General features: G+C 41.4%; 1 protein-coding gene across 1 annotated transcript in view; it reads left to right on the forward strand.

The window, feature by feature from the left end:
• Positions 1-9,899, forward strand: part of cxxc4 (CXXC finger 4) — a 29,193-nt gene extending 19,294 nt beyond the window's left edge. The window contains exon 3 of the mRNA XM_031752174.2: positions 8,793-9,899. Coding sequence (XP_031608034.1) covers positions 8,793-8,837 — 45 coding nt within the window. The 3' untranslated portion in view covers positions 8,838-9,899. The remainder of the gene's footprint in view (positions 1-8,792) is intronic.
• The last annotated feature ends 7,897 nt before the right edge of the window (positions 9,900-17,796 follow it).

Below are 17,796 nucleotides of genomic sequence, written 5' to 3' on the forward strand. Positions count from 1 at the left end.
AAAAGAAGGCACGGAAAAAAATGTAAATTCTCCACTGTGCACTTCACATCGCTTCCTTCATTCTCACATATCTCGTGAGAATGAAGGAAGTGCTTGAGTTCCTGTTTCTGTATCCAAAGTTGACTAACATCTCAAGATTTAAAGGGTGAAATCAGAGTTTCCTTGCTTCGCTACCATCTCTGGTTTGCATCGTTTGAAGCATCCTGCGCTTCCAGTCGAGCCTCCGTCAGTGACGTCACTGGCTCAGCAGGTGTTTTGCCGTTGGCAGCTGATTGAAAACATCTGCTGTGACATCACTGACTGGGGAGTTTTCAGAGGAGAGCCGCAGTCTCGAGTTCGGCAAACTCTCCTTCGATTTACCTGTTTGACTGTGGGCGTTTTTCATTTTCATCAACATACACTGACTTCCTCGTAAAGAGACACATCGCTGTGCCGCCTCGGGAATGGTGGGCCTGTTCCATTTCGCTGTCCACTCAATGGCTCCTTCACAGTTTGATAAAAGAAAGGCGTTTTTCTGTTGTTTATTTCCTGAAGCCACTGAGGCCTGGCCCGTCTCTCAGAAAATCCACTCCTATGGAGGGCTCGTAAAATATACATCCTACAGGAATACTGCACTGTAATTACATTCGCCCATTAGCATACGGAGGTTTGGAGTCACACTGCACTCAGCCTCCAGCAGCACTTTGCCATATGGTCCGTCTGTGCTTCTCGGGCGATATTTGGCAAGACTCGCGCAGAAGGTCAAATATCAAGTCAGAGGACTGTGCCAGAATTGCATCTATGCTAATTGCTCTCTCTCTTTCCCTGCTTCCTCATCCATCTCATGCTCCTCTGCTCCGCTCCCTCTCTTTCATCCCTCTCTTCCTCTCCCACTGAAGTAAGTAATCTGCTTTAGGATGTTTCTGAGATGGAGATGGATTTGGTTTTCCTTCGCTGCCCCTCAGCCTAATCTCCCCCCTGTGACCACCCCGCCTCTCGCAGGCACAGCTCTTAAGCACACCATCATACATCCCCCCCACCGCCCCCCCTTTGCCCCCAGTCCATACACGCCTAGTCAGCGAAAAACTCCCAAATTCCTCATTACTCACAAACATCCGCAATACACTTAGCCTGATTTGCTCGAATGGATGCCTAGTGCAAGGCTGGACCTTGAATTAAAAGATTGTAGCCGCATTTCTGTGTTGGAGTGCTATCACCATTCTGGTGTACTCGGGTTCTTTGTCTGTGTGCCATGAGCATATTCGAGTAGGGTGGTTAACTGAAAACATATGCTGTTTAGAGAGGGAAAAAGGTTATACCATTCTACTTAATTTGCTTCTATCTCTAATTTTGAGCCCTCGTTGTATAATCACATAAACTATAGCGCTGAAATGTCTGTGACCAGAAACATTTTTTGATAAATGTCTGCAGGTGGGGACAGTATACCACAAAATTCACAGTTAACCTTTTCTTCTGTTGGTGCATCAATATAAATGTCCCCGCTCAAGGGTTAGTTTGCACCTGTATGGTCCTATGACAGTCATATAACCAAACATATAAGCAAAATTCATAAAACAATGACAACTGAAATGACAGCTTAACATCCTGAACAAAAATAAGGGTATTTCCTAGCCTGCATTAAAATATTATATTTTGATGTAACTTATTGAACAACATCTGCAAAACCCAGATTTATGTATGATTTATTCACATTATTCATGTTATTTTATTACAGTCCCAACTTCTCTACTTATTGCCGCCGACGCTGAATATAAGAAAGTATTTGCAATATTTGAGGTCTAAACTCGTGCCTGCTCGTGTCTGCTCGTGTTACGGCGTCTCGATGCGGCACCGGGTGCAGCGGTGTGTGGATACCTAGATGAGTGGTCTGTCCGTGATAACGGCCTTGGAGAGGTAGTTTTTATAAGCAGCACTGGGTGGCTAGAATATTGGCTACAAGCCCCAAGATGAGATTTCAGCCCCCACCTTCCTAACAGCGGTAACGTTGCAGGTGATGGATTGCTATACCTTCCAGGTCTGAGCTTGGCAACGCCCCAATATTTCTCCAGAATAAAGTGACAGGCAATATATAACACATCAGTTAAGGCTGACTGGATTCCTGAAACACCACCACCACCCAGCCTGGAGATGGTTCTGAGTGTTTTGGATGGATCTCAAAGTCGTCCTTCCTCGACTCTGATGAAAAAGACATTTCTTTTGGTTTTAGCCCACCTCACTACCGGGGTTAAAATAATCAAAGCAGACTGTTGTTTTATTTTGAAAGGTTTGTTTTTTCTGTAGTTTGGAGGTGTTGGATGTATTTGGAGCTTGCAAAGGTGCGAGGTGTTTGTAGGTATGAGAAAGACAAGTGTTTGCAATTATACATCTGAATGGATCTGAAAGCCAGTCTGCAGGAAAAATAAAGCAGAATTAAGAAAAGTTTGTATATTTGTATATGTTTTGTTTGCAGCCTGTTAGAGCTCCATGCAAAGGATTGTGGTCATGAAGTACGGCCTGGTTCCCGGCCCGTATCTTAATAAATAATGGGTATTGTCAGGGTAACGTATGGGCCGTGTGTTATAATGAACATTTGGAAACACATCAGCACACTCCCACAACCTGCCCGGTGCTACTGCCTCTACCTGAAATTCCTTCTTCCCCTCTGTCTTTCTGTCTCCCACATATCTCCATCTCTCTCCCCCCTTTCTATTCATTCTACCTCTTCTCTGATTTTTCTCTCCCTGCCTTTTTTCTTATCTTTCTTGTTCTCTGCTCTGTCATCTGTAGAGTACAAGCAGATTCTTGAGATTTCCTAGAAAGAAAAAGTGAGGGCGGGAAGGCGAGTTTATAGCTGGAGAAAAAAAAAAATCCACCCGTAATTGCGTTGAATTAAAAGTTTTATGATGTTGCGCGCGCCTGTGTGTGAGCCTTGAGTGTGTGTTGGTGGGAGTGAGAGGAGTGAAGCGGTCGTGGTGGTGGTGGTGGTGGCGGGGCAGGGGGGGCCTCTGTGACAAGGCTGGCTGGGAGCAGAGAGCTGAGGGTTAGTGCCAGACATGTCTCAAGAGAAACCGGGGCACATTTGCAATCACCCCGAGTTCAAAAGGGTAATTTATTCACAGTCTGTGGTTAAAGTAGGGCTGCTCAGAATGCCAGTGGAATAGTGCTCGGAAGCAGAGCAGTAAAGACACATTATTTTAATTTTTCTCTCTCCTCTTCTCCTCTTTCCTTCGTTCTCTCTCTATCTCTCTCCCCTCCTCTTGCTTTCTTCCCCCATCGTCCTCTTCATCTCCTGTTGTTGTTTCTGCGAGCCCTGTGTGGCGTCTTTTAACACACGCCGGCGAGCATATTTCACTTTTACACTCATCCGCATTGACGTCTGGGCGCTGATTGAATTTTGAGGCGCTGTGGCGTCTGCCATTATCATCCTCATCGTCTTGAGTGGTTTATCTCTGGCCCCAGCTCAGTGTGACGCCAAGGCTGCAGGGGAGAGGAGGAGCAGCGCAGGGGTGGGCTTGGGGATGGGGGAGTATTTGTGCGTTTCCAGTATTTGTGTGGAAAAGATAGGGATCCTGAATTTTTAAGATTCCGGATGGAGGTTTTTGTCGCCTTTGCACGCGTGTGGCTCTGCAGAGGTCGGAGTTCGGCTTGGTTTGGTCCAACTGGTTTGATTTCTACCACCTTGTTTTAATCAGCTGACGATGTGGCTTCAACGTTTACTGCACCTGCCAGGTTCAGTTAAGATCACAGGCTGCCCTGAGACCTTACACTGCCTCACCAGAATCAGCAGAGAATTATTCCACCACATGTCAGTTTTACTGTGTTGTTATCACCCAAAGCCACCAGCAGACAGTCAGAATACCCTGCCTGCTGTGCTGGTGTGGTGGGGTTAATTTGAGGTCTGGAGAAATGTCTCCCTCCTCCTTCAGCCAGTTCAATACTCTGTTGTGTGCATTCATTGCCGGAGCGGGAAATTGTCTTTCCCTTCAGTCTGTCGTTGCAGCCAGGTTGTTATGTATGCTCTGCTGCAGAGGCAGCAGCGTTGATGCGAGCTGAGCTGCTGCCACAGCGTCTTGATTTGAGGTGAAACCTTGGCGTTGCTCCCTTGTCCCTGGTGTAGCACTATCAGCTCTTACCTTCTCCTCACCCTGTCTTTATCGCCCTCTCTTTCTCTTGTCTCCGTATTCTTGTGTCTTCCCCCCCCTCCCTCTTCCTGCCAGTCGACTTTGAAGGCGCATGCAGGTGGGGGAGCAGACGACACAGAGCTGTACTAATTGAGCCTTCTTTGTGCCTGGTCACTGCAGTGTGCCGAGGCACGGAGGCCTGGGAGGGAATCCAAGCAGTACTCGAGAGCCCAACTGGATCGATAACGTGGGAACTTAACAAAACAGAGACATGCCGAGTGCCCAGATCAGGGTCATTATTGTCTCTGGTGAGCCGCACTTCCACCAGGGATTAATCAATGTGAGAATATGGATCAAGATAAACATTCTCACCTCCCGTCTTTTCTTCAGCTCCAAGAGCATCACAGTATAGGCAGAGAGAAAGAACGGGGCATGAATGTCCTCCTGTGGATGCGCAGATGTGTTCACAACATCCACAGCATTGTAAAGTTTGTTCAGTCCTCTGAAAGAAATGTTGATATTGTCCAGTCGAGTCACAGAGATCTGTGTTTGTTGTTAAAGTCTGGTGATACGACAGCTGTTAGCAATTAGCCGACAGCCACATAAGCGGTCTGTTAAGTTATCATAAAGCTGATGAAGCCATAACAATTATTTGTGTCTAAAAGGTGTTGTTTTTCTTAAAGTCCACATTGAAGCTGAGAAAAGTCTACGAACTACTAGACAGAAACACTAGCAACGAACTTTACCAACTCTGATTAGCAATGGAAACATAAGGCCTGAAGCACAGCACTACTGTTGTGTTTTTGTTTGTTTGCATTACCGAAGAGAATCTTAAAATATATATCATATATGTATAACTATATATTTTTCGCTATATTGGACTTAAAAATGGTTTTGTCATTAATAGTATTGTTTGCGTTGTTCTAACCTTTATTTTTAAAAATTTGACATCTTTTTTTAAATGAAAATGGTATTAAGTGTTTAGCATTTTCCTGGTTATCTGTAATTTTGAAATTGTAGTGTGATGGCACTTCTATTTACCAGCAGCTTTTACGACACCTACTACCATGTGTAGTTTTTTTTTGTTTTGTTTTGTTTGGATTTTATTTACATCGTGTAAGTTTTGGTAAGTGGATTGGCATTTATATAGCATTGTGATAGTCCACTCAGATGTTACACTGCAAGCCACACAAAAAAAGTTTTTTGCTTCTTCCATCCTTTTGTCTCACACTGAAATTTTAAGCATAACAGCGGCCGTAAGTGATAAATTTTCATATCAAGAAAACTGGGAAAAGTACTAATTACTGAGAAGTGTTTATGTCTTGTCTCTTTGGATTTTTTTTCAAGGCAGGAAATGGTTTAGAAAAGAAATCATTTATAGTCTACTGCAAATGTTAAACCTATGTTCACATTGCACAGAAACCCATTATAGTGTAAATAAACACTAAATTGATTTTCTACTATATTTTCTGGGGGACTTTTATGCTCAGCGTAACTTTGATTGAACCTTTCATTGTTCTCTAAAAATACATTTTGAAACAAAAATCACATTTAAAAAAACATGCATTTTTATAAACAGCAAAACTGCTTTCAAAAAATGAAAAAGTACAATTAATGGACTGCAGCGATACAACAATCAGCTCGTGGCAATTAGGTAAAAAAAAACTAGATGTGTGAACACATCTTGACCCTTAAAAACATGATCGCATTTCATTTCCTCCACGTTTAAATTGGTGATGATGGTATCCTGCTGCTCTGGGTTCCACCATTACTCACTCAGAAGGATAATAGTAATTGCTTAATGTGGTGTGAAAAAATGGTAAATGGTTGCTAGAGACGAGGAATGCATGCATCTAAATCAGGTGGGGTGATGAGCCGGTACCTGTACGGCTGACTCTGTTTAGGAGATCGTAGGAAGAATATCCTAAAATGTAGGAAAAGCCACATCTACTGCATTATACCTGATGAGTGAATATTTGTGATCCACAGCTAGTGTGAATGAGAGCCCAGAGATGTGTTGCACTGGTGTTAATCAATTAATTCTCACCCCAGCCAATCAGGGCAGATGGCTATTCTCTATATGCCAGCCCTGTCAGAGGTTTCTTACTATTAAGTTTGGTACCACTACTGCCATACTGTGTTTGCTCAAAGGAAGTATATCTGTACCTTACTCTGTAAATTGTTTAAAATGCCTTGTGCCAGACATGTCTCAAGAGAAACCAGAGCACATTTGAAATCACCCCAAGTTATTAGGCGCTATATAAATAAACTTTAATTTAATATCATAGGTGGCTCTGAAAAGCCTGATGAGGTGTTTGCAGACTCATCTGTTTATGGCATGTTTATTCTAATTGCTTTTTTTTTTCATTATAAAGATTATTTCTGTGGGTTTCTAAATAAAGTTTGTCTTTTAATGCTAAACTTGTCAGAGCAGAAGACATTAAAGTCCTTATTGCAGTGTCAGTGTAGCCATCGTAAGCACTAGTTAAAAAGTTGTGCTTATGACCTTCTCATTGATGTCACTCAAGTAATAGTTTTGGTTACTTGAAAGTGAAAAGGCTATAATTCTTGCTGGACACACATTGTACACATACATATAAAAAGGATGTCACAATACAGTACAGTAATTTAGCACCAATTGAAGTACATGATTCACGATACCAAATTCATACCAAAACAAAATGATTATCTCCTGTACTTAAACATAAAATCCTTTATTAAAAAGTTGTTTTAAATCACTGACATTGTGGTAGTAGACAGTTTATTTAAAATGTTATGATTAAATCTTATTGACAGAACACTGAAAAATTAGGGTGGTTGTCAAGTAGCATGCTACTTTTACTACAAGGTAGTAATTCTTTACATTACCTTATCCATGTAAATCACTTTAGCTATTGCTAACATTTTAGCCTACAAACTGTTGCTTATTTCACAACAGTGGTCTCAAACAGCATGGAAATGTTTATTTCAGGATAATATACAAGTATAACACTTTAGATATTATCAGTTTGAACCGAAACTTACCCAACTTGAATTCTTTGAACAGATTTGGATGCCAGTCTTTAAGGTGCTTCGCTGAACTGGAAGCATTTTCTTGCTTGGTTGGAAAAGCACGATAGCATCATTTGCATGGTGCCTTTTGTGATTTTGTTACCGCAGTTTGGTGACTCCCCTTCAAACAGTACTTTCATGCTTGACTTTGACATTTTCACCAATGAGCGATTAACTCTTTGTTCCACATGTAGTTTTTCTTGTGCGTTATGCCGCCCCCTTCAGTTCTGGAAGAACTGGTGCAAGTACTATCACATTTTCAGAATTTAGGTATGAAAAGATACCACATGTGTGGGCTCAGGTGACCTCCCTGCATATATGGAGACTGATATCTGATAATTAAGAAATCTATTGTCTTAGCTCTATTGTTACACATAATGTTGAACAGTGCACTCTACACACATTTAAATGATGTAATTTCTTGTTTATTCTGATATCAAACAAATTGCCAATGTATTGCACTTGTTCTTCAGTCTGATACTACAGACCAGCATATGCATGCAGTGTCTAATGACATTAAAAGTCAATGTAAACACACTGGCTTTGGTTTTAGGTTAAAAAGTTAAGTGAAGTAGAAGTTGTTCAGCTTGTTACTCCACTTGTCACTGAGCAGCCTCTTTGGTGGAGAAAACAAACTAATTTAGGCTGCTTAAAATATCCATTTTGCAATGCACGGCTTGACAAATGACAACAGCATTAATCCCGCCTACTGCATTTACTGCATAAATGTTACTCCTCCTGCAGCACTTATCAGGCAAATTCATTGTTTATCGAAAAATGGAAAAAAAACAGTGTTTTGTGTCATGATGCCAGGCAATTAATAATTACAAATGCTTGGAATCCTTTTGGGCAATTTAAATATAAACTACTATCAGCGCCCGTTGTATACTGTAGGTTTTACATGTGGTCAATAACCTGTATAAGCTTGAGAGCAGGCGCCTGTCTGGTGCTAACGTACTCATCAGCATGCCTTTAAGGAGCTGCCAATGACACTTGGTATTAAAATGTCAAATTGCTCTCCACTCAGACTAAAGTGATTTTAGTTGTGATTATGCACCATTTCCCCCGTCAACAGGAAAAAAAAACTCAAAAAAATGTGCTAATTGGTCATGGGGATTGGTTGGAGACTCCAGTATTTTATGTCTCTGACTTCCAAATGAGTTTCGGAAAGAAGAGGCTGTCACTCTGGCGTAGAGGTTTCGGGGAGAAGAAGGAGGGGCGGCTGCTGGCGCGGGCTCAAATTGAAATGATGCACTGTTCCCCCTCACTGCGGCTAGAGCTCACAGTAATTAAATGCCTCATTGTTGCTTCTTGGGAATTTGTATTGAATATTTCATACAGCGTAATGATTATTTGGGTGTGGGTGGGACGTGGATGTAATCACCTTGGCTGGCTCTTTGATGAAATACTTGATTTGGTGGTTGTGCTTTCTGGCCATTTTAAGTGCCCTTCTGGGATTTTTACTTTACTTAATGTCCATGCTGTTTCTAGCCGATTCTACCCAACCGCTCCTTACATTGCGGATTATTCCCATCTGTGATTTTTGAACATGAATTTTTGTTTTATTTTCAAGAGCTTGCCAGTGACATCACCATGAAACCTGTGAAATAAAATGTGTCCTTCACATTTTGTCTCCCACAGAGGACGCCGGTCAACAATGGCGAAGCTTTTCGGTGGTTCTTTTAGAAAGAAAGCCGTGGCCACCCCATCCACCAGTTAGGAGGGCAGGTGGGACTCTTGACTCTCTGCCAGGAGCACTTCATGGGTTCACAGAACCCATCACGCCCGAAACATTTGGAGAAGATGAAAGAAGAAAACGTGGACAGACAAAAAGATAAATGATAACATAATGGTGTTGTTTTAACTCTGTAATTTCCTTTTCTGTGTAATTATTGTACCTTTTGACAGTATCATAATGTATATTTTTGGTGTCTATGAATGTGTTTTCAGTGTCGTGGCTGTAGGTTCACAGCCAATCCTGTGTAAAGGACTCAAACAGACAATCATACAGTCACCCTGAATCTGTCAAACAGGAAGAGACCACAAGGATCGAGGATATACAAACCCAACACACTTCACCCCGGAGCAATAATCTATTCTCATGATTATTCTTCAACCTTTTATATATTTTTTAACTTCAATTATTATATCAAACTGAGTCCTATTCAGTTTTTTGTTCTTTTTTATGTAATCCACAATCCACATGCTCATGTTTAGAAGGTTGCTGGCAGTGTGATATGTTTGCGAACGATGGCAGCAGCGCTCCTGTGATGGGTTTGTTGATGTGCTTCCTGGTTTGAGTGGACTTAGAGCAGAACGGCCCACATTGTCTTGTGTGGTGAGCTACACTTCTTTAAGCTCTAATTGGGCGTCATTTGATTGTGGCAGCGCCAGATGTTTGAGTCAGACTGCTGTCTGAGGGGTCATATTCTCAAAGAAAATCCTTTTTCTCCCCTTACAGAACTACATAGGTCATTGTATCTTTTTCTTTTTCTCCTTTCAGTTTGGATCACTAAAGGTTGTAACAGTCAAAAAGGTAGAAAGTAATGCCAGTAAAGAGTTGTAGGTCATGTTGAAAACATTCAAATTTTGAATTAATTACAGACCGCTACATATATTTGACATGCCAGATGTTGTTCTGGAGAGAAGGGATCGATGAAACTCCTCCTTCAGCGTAAACAGCAGTCCCTCCAGCAAAATAACGTTAAGACATTCCAAAAACGCGATTATTCAATAAGTTACTCATTGTCTTAAACCCTATTGTTGCATGTGTAAATGTGTTTTGGTTTTAAAGATTACTAAGAATTTGTATATTGTTGTTGTGATGCTTTTATGTGTTAAAATAAAAAAAAAAAATGACTTCAGTAAAAGAAATGCTGGTAGAACCGTTTATGTGCAGAAACCGTGGACAGAGAGAAAAATAAATGCCCCGATATAAAAACATATATAAAAAAGGGAAAAATCAGTAATCACTTTTGATCACCTGATAAGTATTACCTTTCTTGCCTGTTTTTAAAGCCTCAACAGAAATAACAACCTGGAGGAGATGGGAGACATATAACTGCATTGGTTGCCTCCCCAGTCACGTATTCCCTAGAATACTAAAATGTTGCATGAAGAAGAGTGGTTCCCAGAGGCAGCAGACTTTAAAGGACTAGTGAAATCCCATGTGGTTTGTCATGCTGGAATGCACTGGGGGGGGGGCACAGGGGTGGAGGGATGCAGGGAAGTAGAAGAAGGGAGGATGTGGAGGTTGGAGGGGGGGAGGTGAAGCGAGACAGGCTCCTGAGATAACTTGAGCGACTGAATGATTGCCGGGTCTTTTAGTTTCTGGGGTAGGTAGGGGGCGGGAATAGGAATGCTGCGGAGGTGGGTGGGGGACAGGCAGCGGGAGGCAAAGGGAGGACATAGGCGCATTTGGACGATAGCTGAGATGGGGGAAGAGGGGTGTCAGTGCAGAGGAGAACGAGCAGAAAAGGAGGAAATCATCCGGGACTGACTTCTCCCCTGACTGAGCACGCTTGCCATCACCCAAATTGAGCTGCTGACTGTTTAGGGACGGCCAGGAAGGTGGCTTGAAGTGCTCTGCAGCAGCAGTGTTGGCGGCAATGTGGCATCTAAGGCACCCGTTCCCCCCTCACCCGCCCTCGCTGGTCATCGGAGGTCGATAATGTGCACTGGGAGTGCGCCGGCTCGCTCACTCCCTGGACGGTGAGATTAAATAACATCAGAGACACTTCTCTCTAATCCTTCTTTCCCCCCACCTCCTACTCTGCTCGGGAACTAGGATTTAAAGTCTTCAGGCCCCAGTGCTAATGTTCAGCTTTCTGCTTTGACAGGGAGAGGCAGAGACAGAGACTGAGAAGGTAGCAGGAGCATGTTAGCAAGTTAGCAAGGTGGTGGGGATATGTGACAAGCTATCCCATTCTCAGCCATGGGCCGCTTCATCAGAGCCGCCGACGTCCAAGAGACAGAAGGTGTCCTTGGGTGTCAGTGCTCTGTCTCATGGCAGTGATGAGACTGGGCTCAGTCTTAACAGGTTACATATATAAACTCCAGACAAAAACTCTTTGGTGTCACATTTAAACACAGTGGATAGCCTTAAATGTCATTTTTCAACATGTTAAAGGTACTCAATGTAACACAAGCCAACTTAAACCATAACAAGTAGCTTTGCTGCCACTCTCACTGTCACCAAACCGATCAAACTAAAGGGGAAGAAAAAGTAAAATCATCTTTAAAAAATCAGTGAATGAAAACATACAAAACCCCAAAAATTGCAAATAGGACTGAGAAACGTCTGACATCAAGCATCCACCACTCCTTCAGATTTTGTTTCTCTAAAAAACAGGGCCATTAGTGTCTCTATCAAACCCTGCCTGTGACGCCAGCAGCTTATTAAAACATGATAGCATTTTTATAGCACGTTAGCCTTCGGTCCCCAGTGTAGCACCACATTCAGATTGGAAGAAACTAACAGCCATAAACCATGGAAAGTCAGCCGACTGAAGTAAAGGACACGCCTGACGTCTCACGGAGGGGACTTCTTCCTCATCTGTTCTGGTTGAAAACACTTTTAAACTGAAAAGAAAGTTTGATCATGTATAGCAAGCAACAGCTTAATCAGATGTTTGTTGCTAACAAGCAAGTTGTTTCATGTCAGTTATAAAACAGTAACAATAAGAGCCATAGCACTCACATCCCCCAACTGAAATTCATTGTTTACAAAAGATAAACTACATGTAAAGCGTGTTAGTGAGCGTTTAAAGGCTGTGCAGGCTAAATAGCTCCCACAGGACTATTTTTAATGGACAGATGTGACGGGTGTCATCCTGTTAATACAGGAACAATTAAACCATTCAATGTGAAACATCACATTCTTCTTTTTCTGTATGTTTTGCATCCACATTATTGGAGAATTATCAATTCAACAGTTAACCAGATCCTCTTTAAATCCGACTTTCAGTTAATATTGTGCATCAAGATATACTGTAAAAAGAAAAAAAGAACGATAAAAATCTGTAAAAACAATACAGTACAATGAATGTTTAAAAATGAATTTCCTTATTTTTTCTTAACCATCCAAAACCACCCATTTTATATTTATTCAAACATCCATTTAAATGGAGGGAACAAAGGATTAATAAATTACCAGCAAATTTTCAATTTTTTATAGAATTGTCTTTTTACAGTGTAAACTTTAATGTTTTACAGGAGACGACCATTTAGGCAGTGCTTGGACCTTGCAGCGCAATCTGAAACAGCAGAAGATGTAATTTCTTCTTAAAAGAAAACTAGAAGTTCACGCTCTTGAAAAGCATTTCACGGTATACAAGTTTCCAGTTTTGCGTAGTCAAACTTAACACGACTTAGCACTGTGAAAAGTGTAAGATCATTTCAGTAAGAAGAAGACATTAAACATCTGGTTTACATTAATTGACAGTCCCTTAAAGCTTTGGTTCTGATTTATTTCAACTTGGCCATCAAAGTTTAAGCTTTGGCGATTGTTTCTTTTAGCAGAACACAATGTACAAGATCTGCACTTGTGTGAATTTAAAACTAAGCTCTGTTTAATTCTTTCTGACCACCAGAGACAATGTGAGCATACGCACATGCACACGAGGTCTTGAAGGAATACCGACTGAGTTACACATGTGAAGCGGGTGATGCAAGGAACACATGAAACAGCGGTCTCTTCAACTTGCCTTCATGCACAGGATGCTGTGCATGTTGCAAGCACGGCCATTGCTTACTGCTTATGTGCAATCCTCCAGATGCTGCACAGCCTCTGCTTGACCAAGAAGCATTAAACCTTTCCAGGTAAGTAGCAACCTGAATTTTCCAGGTACCTGTTATGTTCTTACCTTGTTAAAGCAGCAGCTATCTTACAAAGCCATTTTTCAAAAGCTGGAAATACAAGCTAGTAAAGCTTTAAAAGTTTACTTTCAGTATTTAGTAGCCTTATTTTTCTTATATTTTTAATATTCTACAAATTTCCTTCTGTGAAACACTTTGTAACCTTGTTAAGAAAAGTGCCTTATAAATAAAGTTTATGAATTATTTATTTATTTAAGGTCCTGTTCCAGTTTCAGTCACATAGCACATCTCTACTATGTTGCTGCAGGAAACAGATAAGTCAGACAAGTGGTAAAGGGCTAACTGTTTGCTCAACATACTGCTTTATTTAGACACAAAACCAAAATGTCAGAAGCAATTTTTGCACGGTGAAAAGATGCGCAGGTAAATGAAGTAGGTCAAATTTAAAAGGGGGGCTCTGCTGTGAGCTCGGGTGTTTGTTTACAACTAGAGGTGATCATTTAGTTTCACTGTTTTTACTCATTTGTTCACAAATTTGTACCACTATTTCATTTCCATCATACTTTTTTGTTACTAGAACAAATTTTCTGAAATCCTAATCATCACTGTGGATTGACTCCCTGGTTGCAATGACCCAGGTTTGAAAAAGAAAAATCTTTTAAAACAATGCACTCTGTTCTGGCTAGTTTTGATTTCCTCAACATCAAACGGTACATTTTGGTTCCTTGAGGCATCTTATGACATCGCCGTGGTCACACACTGTGCTGTAGCAATAGGACATGAGGTCTGACGTCAGGTTAGACTCTTGTAAACAAACGCTTGCAGTCACAGTTAAATAAACTGGGTAAGTGTCATTTTTCAAGGTGCAAGGTTAAAGCTGTGCAGTCAATCTAAATCTCAATTTAAATTTAAAACTCACTTTTTTCCAATATATAACTGTTTATAATTTTTGACAACTAAACCTAACCTAATGCATTTTAGTGTCTAAAACTAACTAAGCAGTGCAAGCAAAAAACAAAACACAAAAAAGAAGCAAAAGAACTTCCTAAAAACTTCCAAATGGGATAAAACATTTAAAAAAAACACACGGTTGCCTGCCAGACAAACTTCTGACTTCACCACCACCTCCCCAACCTTCTAATGCAGACTTTCTTGTTCCTTAACACTTTCCCCGCCAGAGTATTGTTCTGAACTTCCCGGTGACTCATGAATCATTAATCATTCAAGACCTCCAGGATAATTTTTAGAGTTTTACATTTTTAATGCTATTGCATGATGTGAAAAAAGCGATTGCTGGAATATTTCGTCATTGGCAGGGATAGTGTTAAACTGTTCTCTCGCTTTCTATGTATGCAGCGACATCTGGCAAAACGTGCTGTGTGTACATGCAGGATGCTTTTTTCTTCTTCTTTCAGCTGCTCCCTTTAGGGGCCGCCGCAGTAATCATCCGTCTCCATCTCATCCTATCCCTTGAATCCTCCTCTGTCACACCAACCCTCTGCATGTCCTTCTTCACTACATCCACAAATCTTCTCTGAGGTCTTCCTCTTTTTCCCCCGCCTGGCAGCTCCATCCTCGGCATCCTGTTGTTCAGTATATCCAGTGTCCCTCCTCTGCACATGCCCAATCAGCCTTGCCTCTAACTTTTTTTAAAAAAAGTTAAACACTGAGGTTTAATTTAAAACCCATAGTAGGCAAACTAAATGAAACAAGCCATCAGTCTATAATATTTTGTTGTCTGTTCTTCAGATGCAGATCAACTACGCTTTTATGTCCACCAACTCCTGTCAAAGACATCTGGGTCATTGAAGATGATTTTAAATGTGACTTCCTTTAATAGTGTGTCTTTCATCATTGTTGGAAAGAACCATTGAAATTAGCTTCTATTTGTGTTGAAAATGATATCAAGGACTTCTCAGTTTCACCCGATTGCTTAATTTTTGTTTCCTAATACTGATAAGTGTGGGATCGCTGGCCTGCAACAATGTGCATTTTACTTCCTCATATTTATTTTTTCAAAGCATGAATTAAAAACCGCGTTTGCAAAACATTATCCAAGACAAACACTGCAGCATATGTGGAACTGAAGTCATTTGATAAACTGGATGGCGTGAATGTTTAGACAACTAAACATTAATTAGGTCTGGATGTCATTACAGCATCAACATATAAATGTTTTGCATGACTGGAGTGAATCCTCACATGCTCTGTTAGCGGGATGAAGATGTAGGATATTCTCGCAAGGGCTGCACGGTTGTTGAACTGTACCCGTAATGCTATGAGTGAAGAGAGTGACTATAAATCACCTGCCATCTAAATAAATACTGACATGTATGCGGGCCCCTCTGATGCCAGTCATGCCACTGGGTACCGGGGGTTAGTGGGCCAATCAGATGTGCTTACCCTCTCTGTGTCCTCCACAGAAATGCAGAGTGTCTGTGATAATCCCTTCAGGGATTTTGACTGAAAATGCTCCTGCGCTGCACTACTGGCACACTTACATCTTGCCACCAGGAAGAGAAACTTCCAAAGACCTTCCTGAGGTGAGGAAGCGCTAAGAAAGGGCAGCCCTGATTGGAATACTGGATAATAGAAATGAATGTGCTATTTCAAGGAAGTCAAAATGAATGCTCCTGATGTTCTAATTTCAAGGTTAGTGCCATCTTTAAAAGCTTTATTGCAGTCATCAGTGCCTTCAAACATTTCAGGAGTGTTTGTGTAATAAATCCTATAATTTTATTTCCGTCTCCGACTTAAAAGGAAAACTGTACGGCTGCAGATGCTTGCGATGCACGTAGGTACCTTCGCACAATGCACACAGCACTTTCCCACAGTGAGTCACTCGCACGCACACACAGAGGACAGAGAAAGAGACCAAGAGAGAACGACACAAGAGAGCCCCCACCCTTCCTCCTCCTCCTCCTCCCTACCTTGTCTTTCATTATTTATTTACTGTCTGCAGTTTTTCCATCGCACGCATATTGATGCAGAGAAAGCAGGGTGTGAGTGCGTGTCAGAATCATTTCCTGACGAGGGAGACAAGGTGGAAGTAATCAGCAGTGCGCTGATGCAATATGACAGCCCCTAGAACCGCTGGTACACTGTTAAGAGCAGGAGGGAGAAGAAGAAGAAGAAGAAGGAAGGAAAAAAAATCTTCCCCACTGAAGGAAGCGGCAAGATTTGCACAAGCAACATTTGGGTGGAAAGTAGATTTGCAAAGTTCTGAAAGTTTAGGGGAGAAGGAAATCAGATTCTGGGGCTGTTTTGTCTCAGCTCATCTCTGAAAATTTCTGCTGAAGTATTACCAAAAAAAAAAAAAATACAGCACAAAGGCGGCAATTTGTTTAAATATATATTTCACTATAAGCTAAATAAGCTATCCGTTTAAAATAATTTCACTGCCTCCACTTGACTTCACTGCTCTGGTTGCACCCCCAAGGAATTTGAGTAATTGGGAAAAATATGAAGTGACTAAGTGTTGGGTTCTACAAGGATGACTAATATCCATGTTTTTTTAGACACACACACACACACACACACACACACACACACACACACACACAATGAAAAGCCACATAAAGAGTTTTATTTCCCTTTTCCAAAGAAATGTAATCAAACGTATTAATACATAAACACAAGTTTATCTTAAAAGCCAGGAAAAAAATAGCACACAGACAGGATCTGCAGTGAAGCCAGCAGTGTGCACGGCTGACATGATCTCTCTCCGCTAATCTTGTCTGAGTGTTCCTTCTCCTCCCCACCCTCTCTCCCTCTCTGAGGCAGGTACAGATTGATTAGTTATCCTGCAGCCATCACCAGGCGCAGTGAGACGGTCGAGCACGCCAGTCCTCCCCCCGTGTAACACACCTGTGCATATCTCCCTCACACATCTGTACATCTCTGTCTCATACATTTCTATCTCTGTCTCTGTCATCACCTTTCTCTGTTTCTCACATGCGTACCGACACCTTCACCCTGCCTTACTCACCCACAGAAACGCACTCACACACCATCTGCTCCTCCTGACAGACACAACATTCCCGCGTGCGGTAATTGATGAATGTGAAAGGCGATGCTTTCAGGGTCTCTGTGCGTCTCCGTTTTTACATGCTGACCTGGAAGAGCAAACGGGTGAATACTGTGCTCAAACACACACACACACGCACACTGCTGATTGATTGATTGATTGATTGCTACAATCTGTATCATGATTGGTTGGTGACATTTCTCCACATCATGTCAAATCCTCTGGCAGCTAGAGTCTCACAGTAATCTCCAAGGAATTAGGTAATCTTAGTCGGCTGGAATCCATGATTTATGTCCATGGTTGACACAAAGGGACAGTTAGTTTGTTTCTTGATAAATAATTAAAAACATGAGACCGGGCACAGTTATTTAAAAAAATCTGAAATCACAGCTTTTAGACCTCAAACAAAAGTTTAGCATTTTATTTCTTTTTTCCTCAAATGAAAAGATAGAAATGAGTAGACACCCCACCATAGTCACAATATCCTCCTCATCCCACACTTTGCCTTTACTCAATTTCCAATATGTTTTAATTGACTAAAACTTAACTGTAATGGAAGCAGGAGAAAAACATCATCTTATTACCCTTTATTTTCAACACAAAACCTCCCATCCTGACTTAATACAACATCTGTATAATTCCATATCATTCGGTCACTTCATAGATACACCTTGCTAGTCTTGGGTCGTACCCCCTTTTGTTTTTAGACTAGGGCTGCCACAAACGATTATTTTGATAGTCGACTAGTCACCGATTATTTTTGCGATTAGTCGACTAATCAGATCATGCATCCATTGGACG

This window comes from Oreochromis aureus, linkage group 6 (genome assembly GCF_013358895.1).
Source record: "Oreochromis aureus strain Israel breed Guangdong linkage group 6, ZZ_aureus, whole genome shotgun sequence".
Lineage (NCBI taxonomy): Eukaryota > Metazoa > Chordata > Actinopteri > Cichliformes > Cichlidae > Oreochromis > Oreochromis aureus.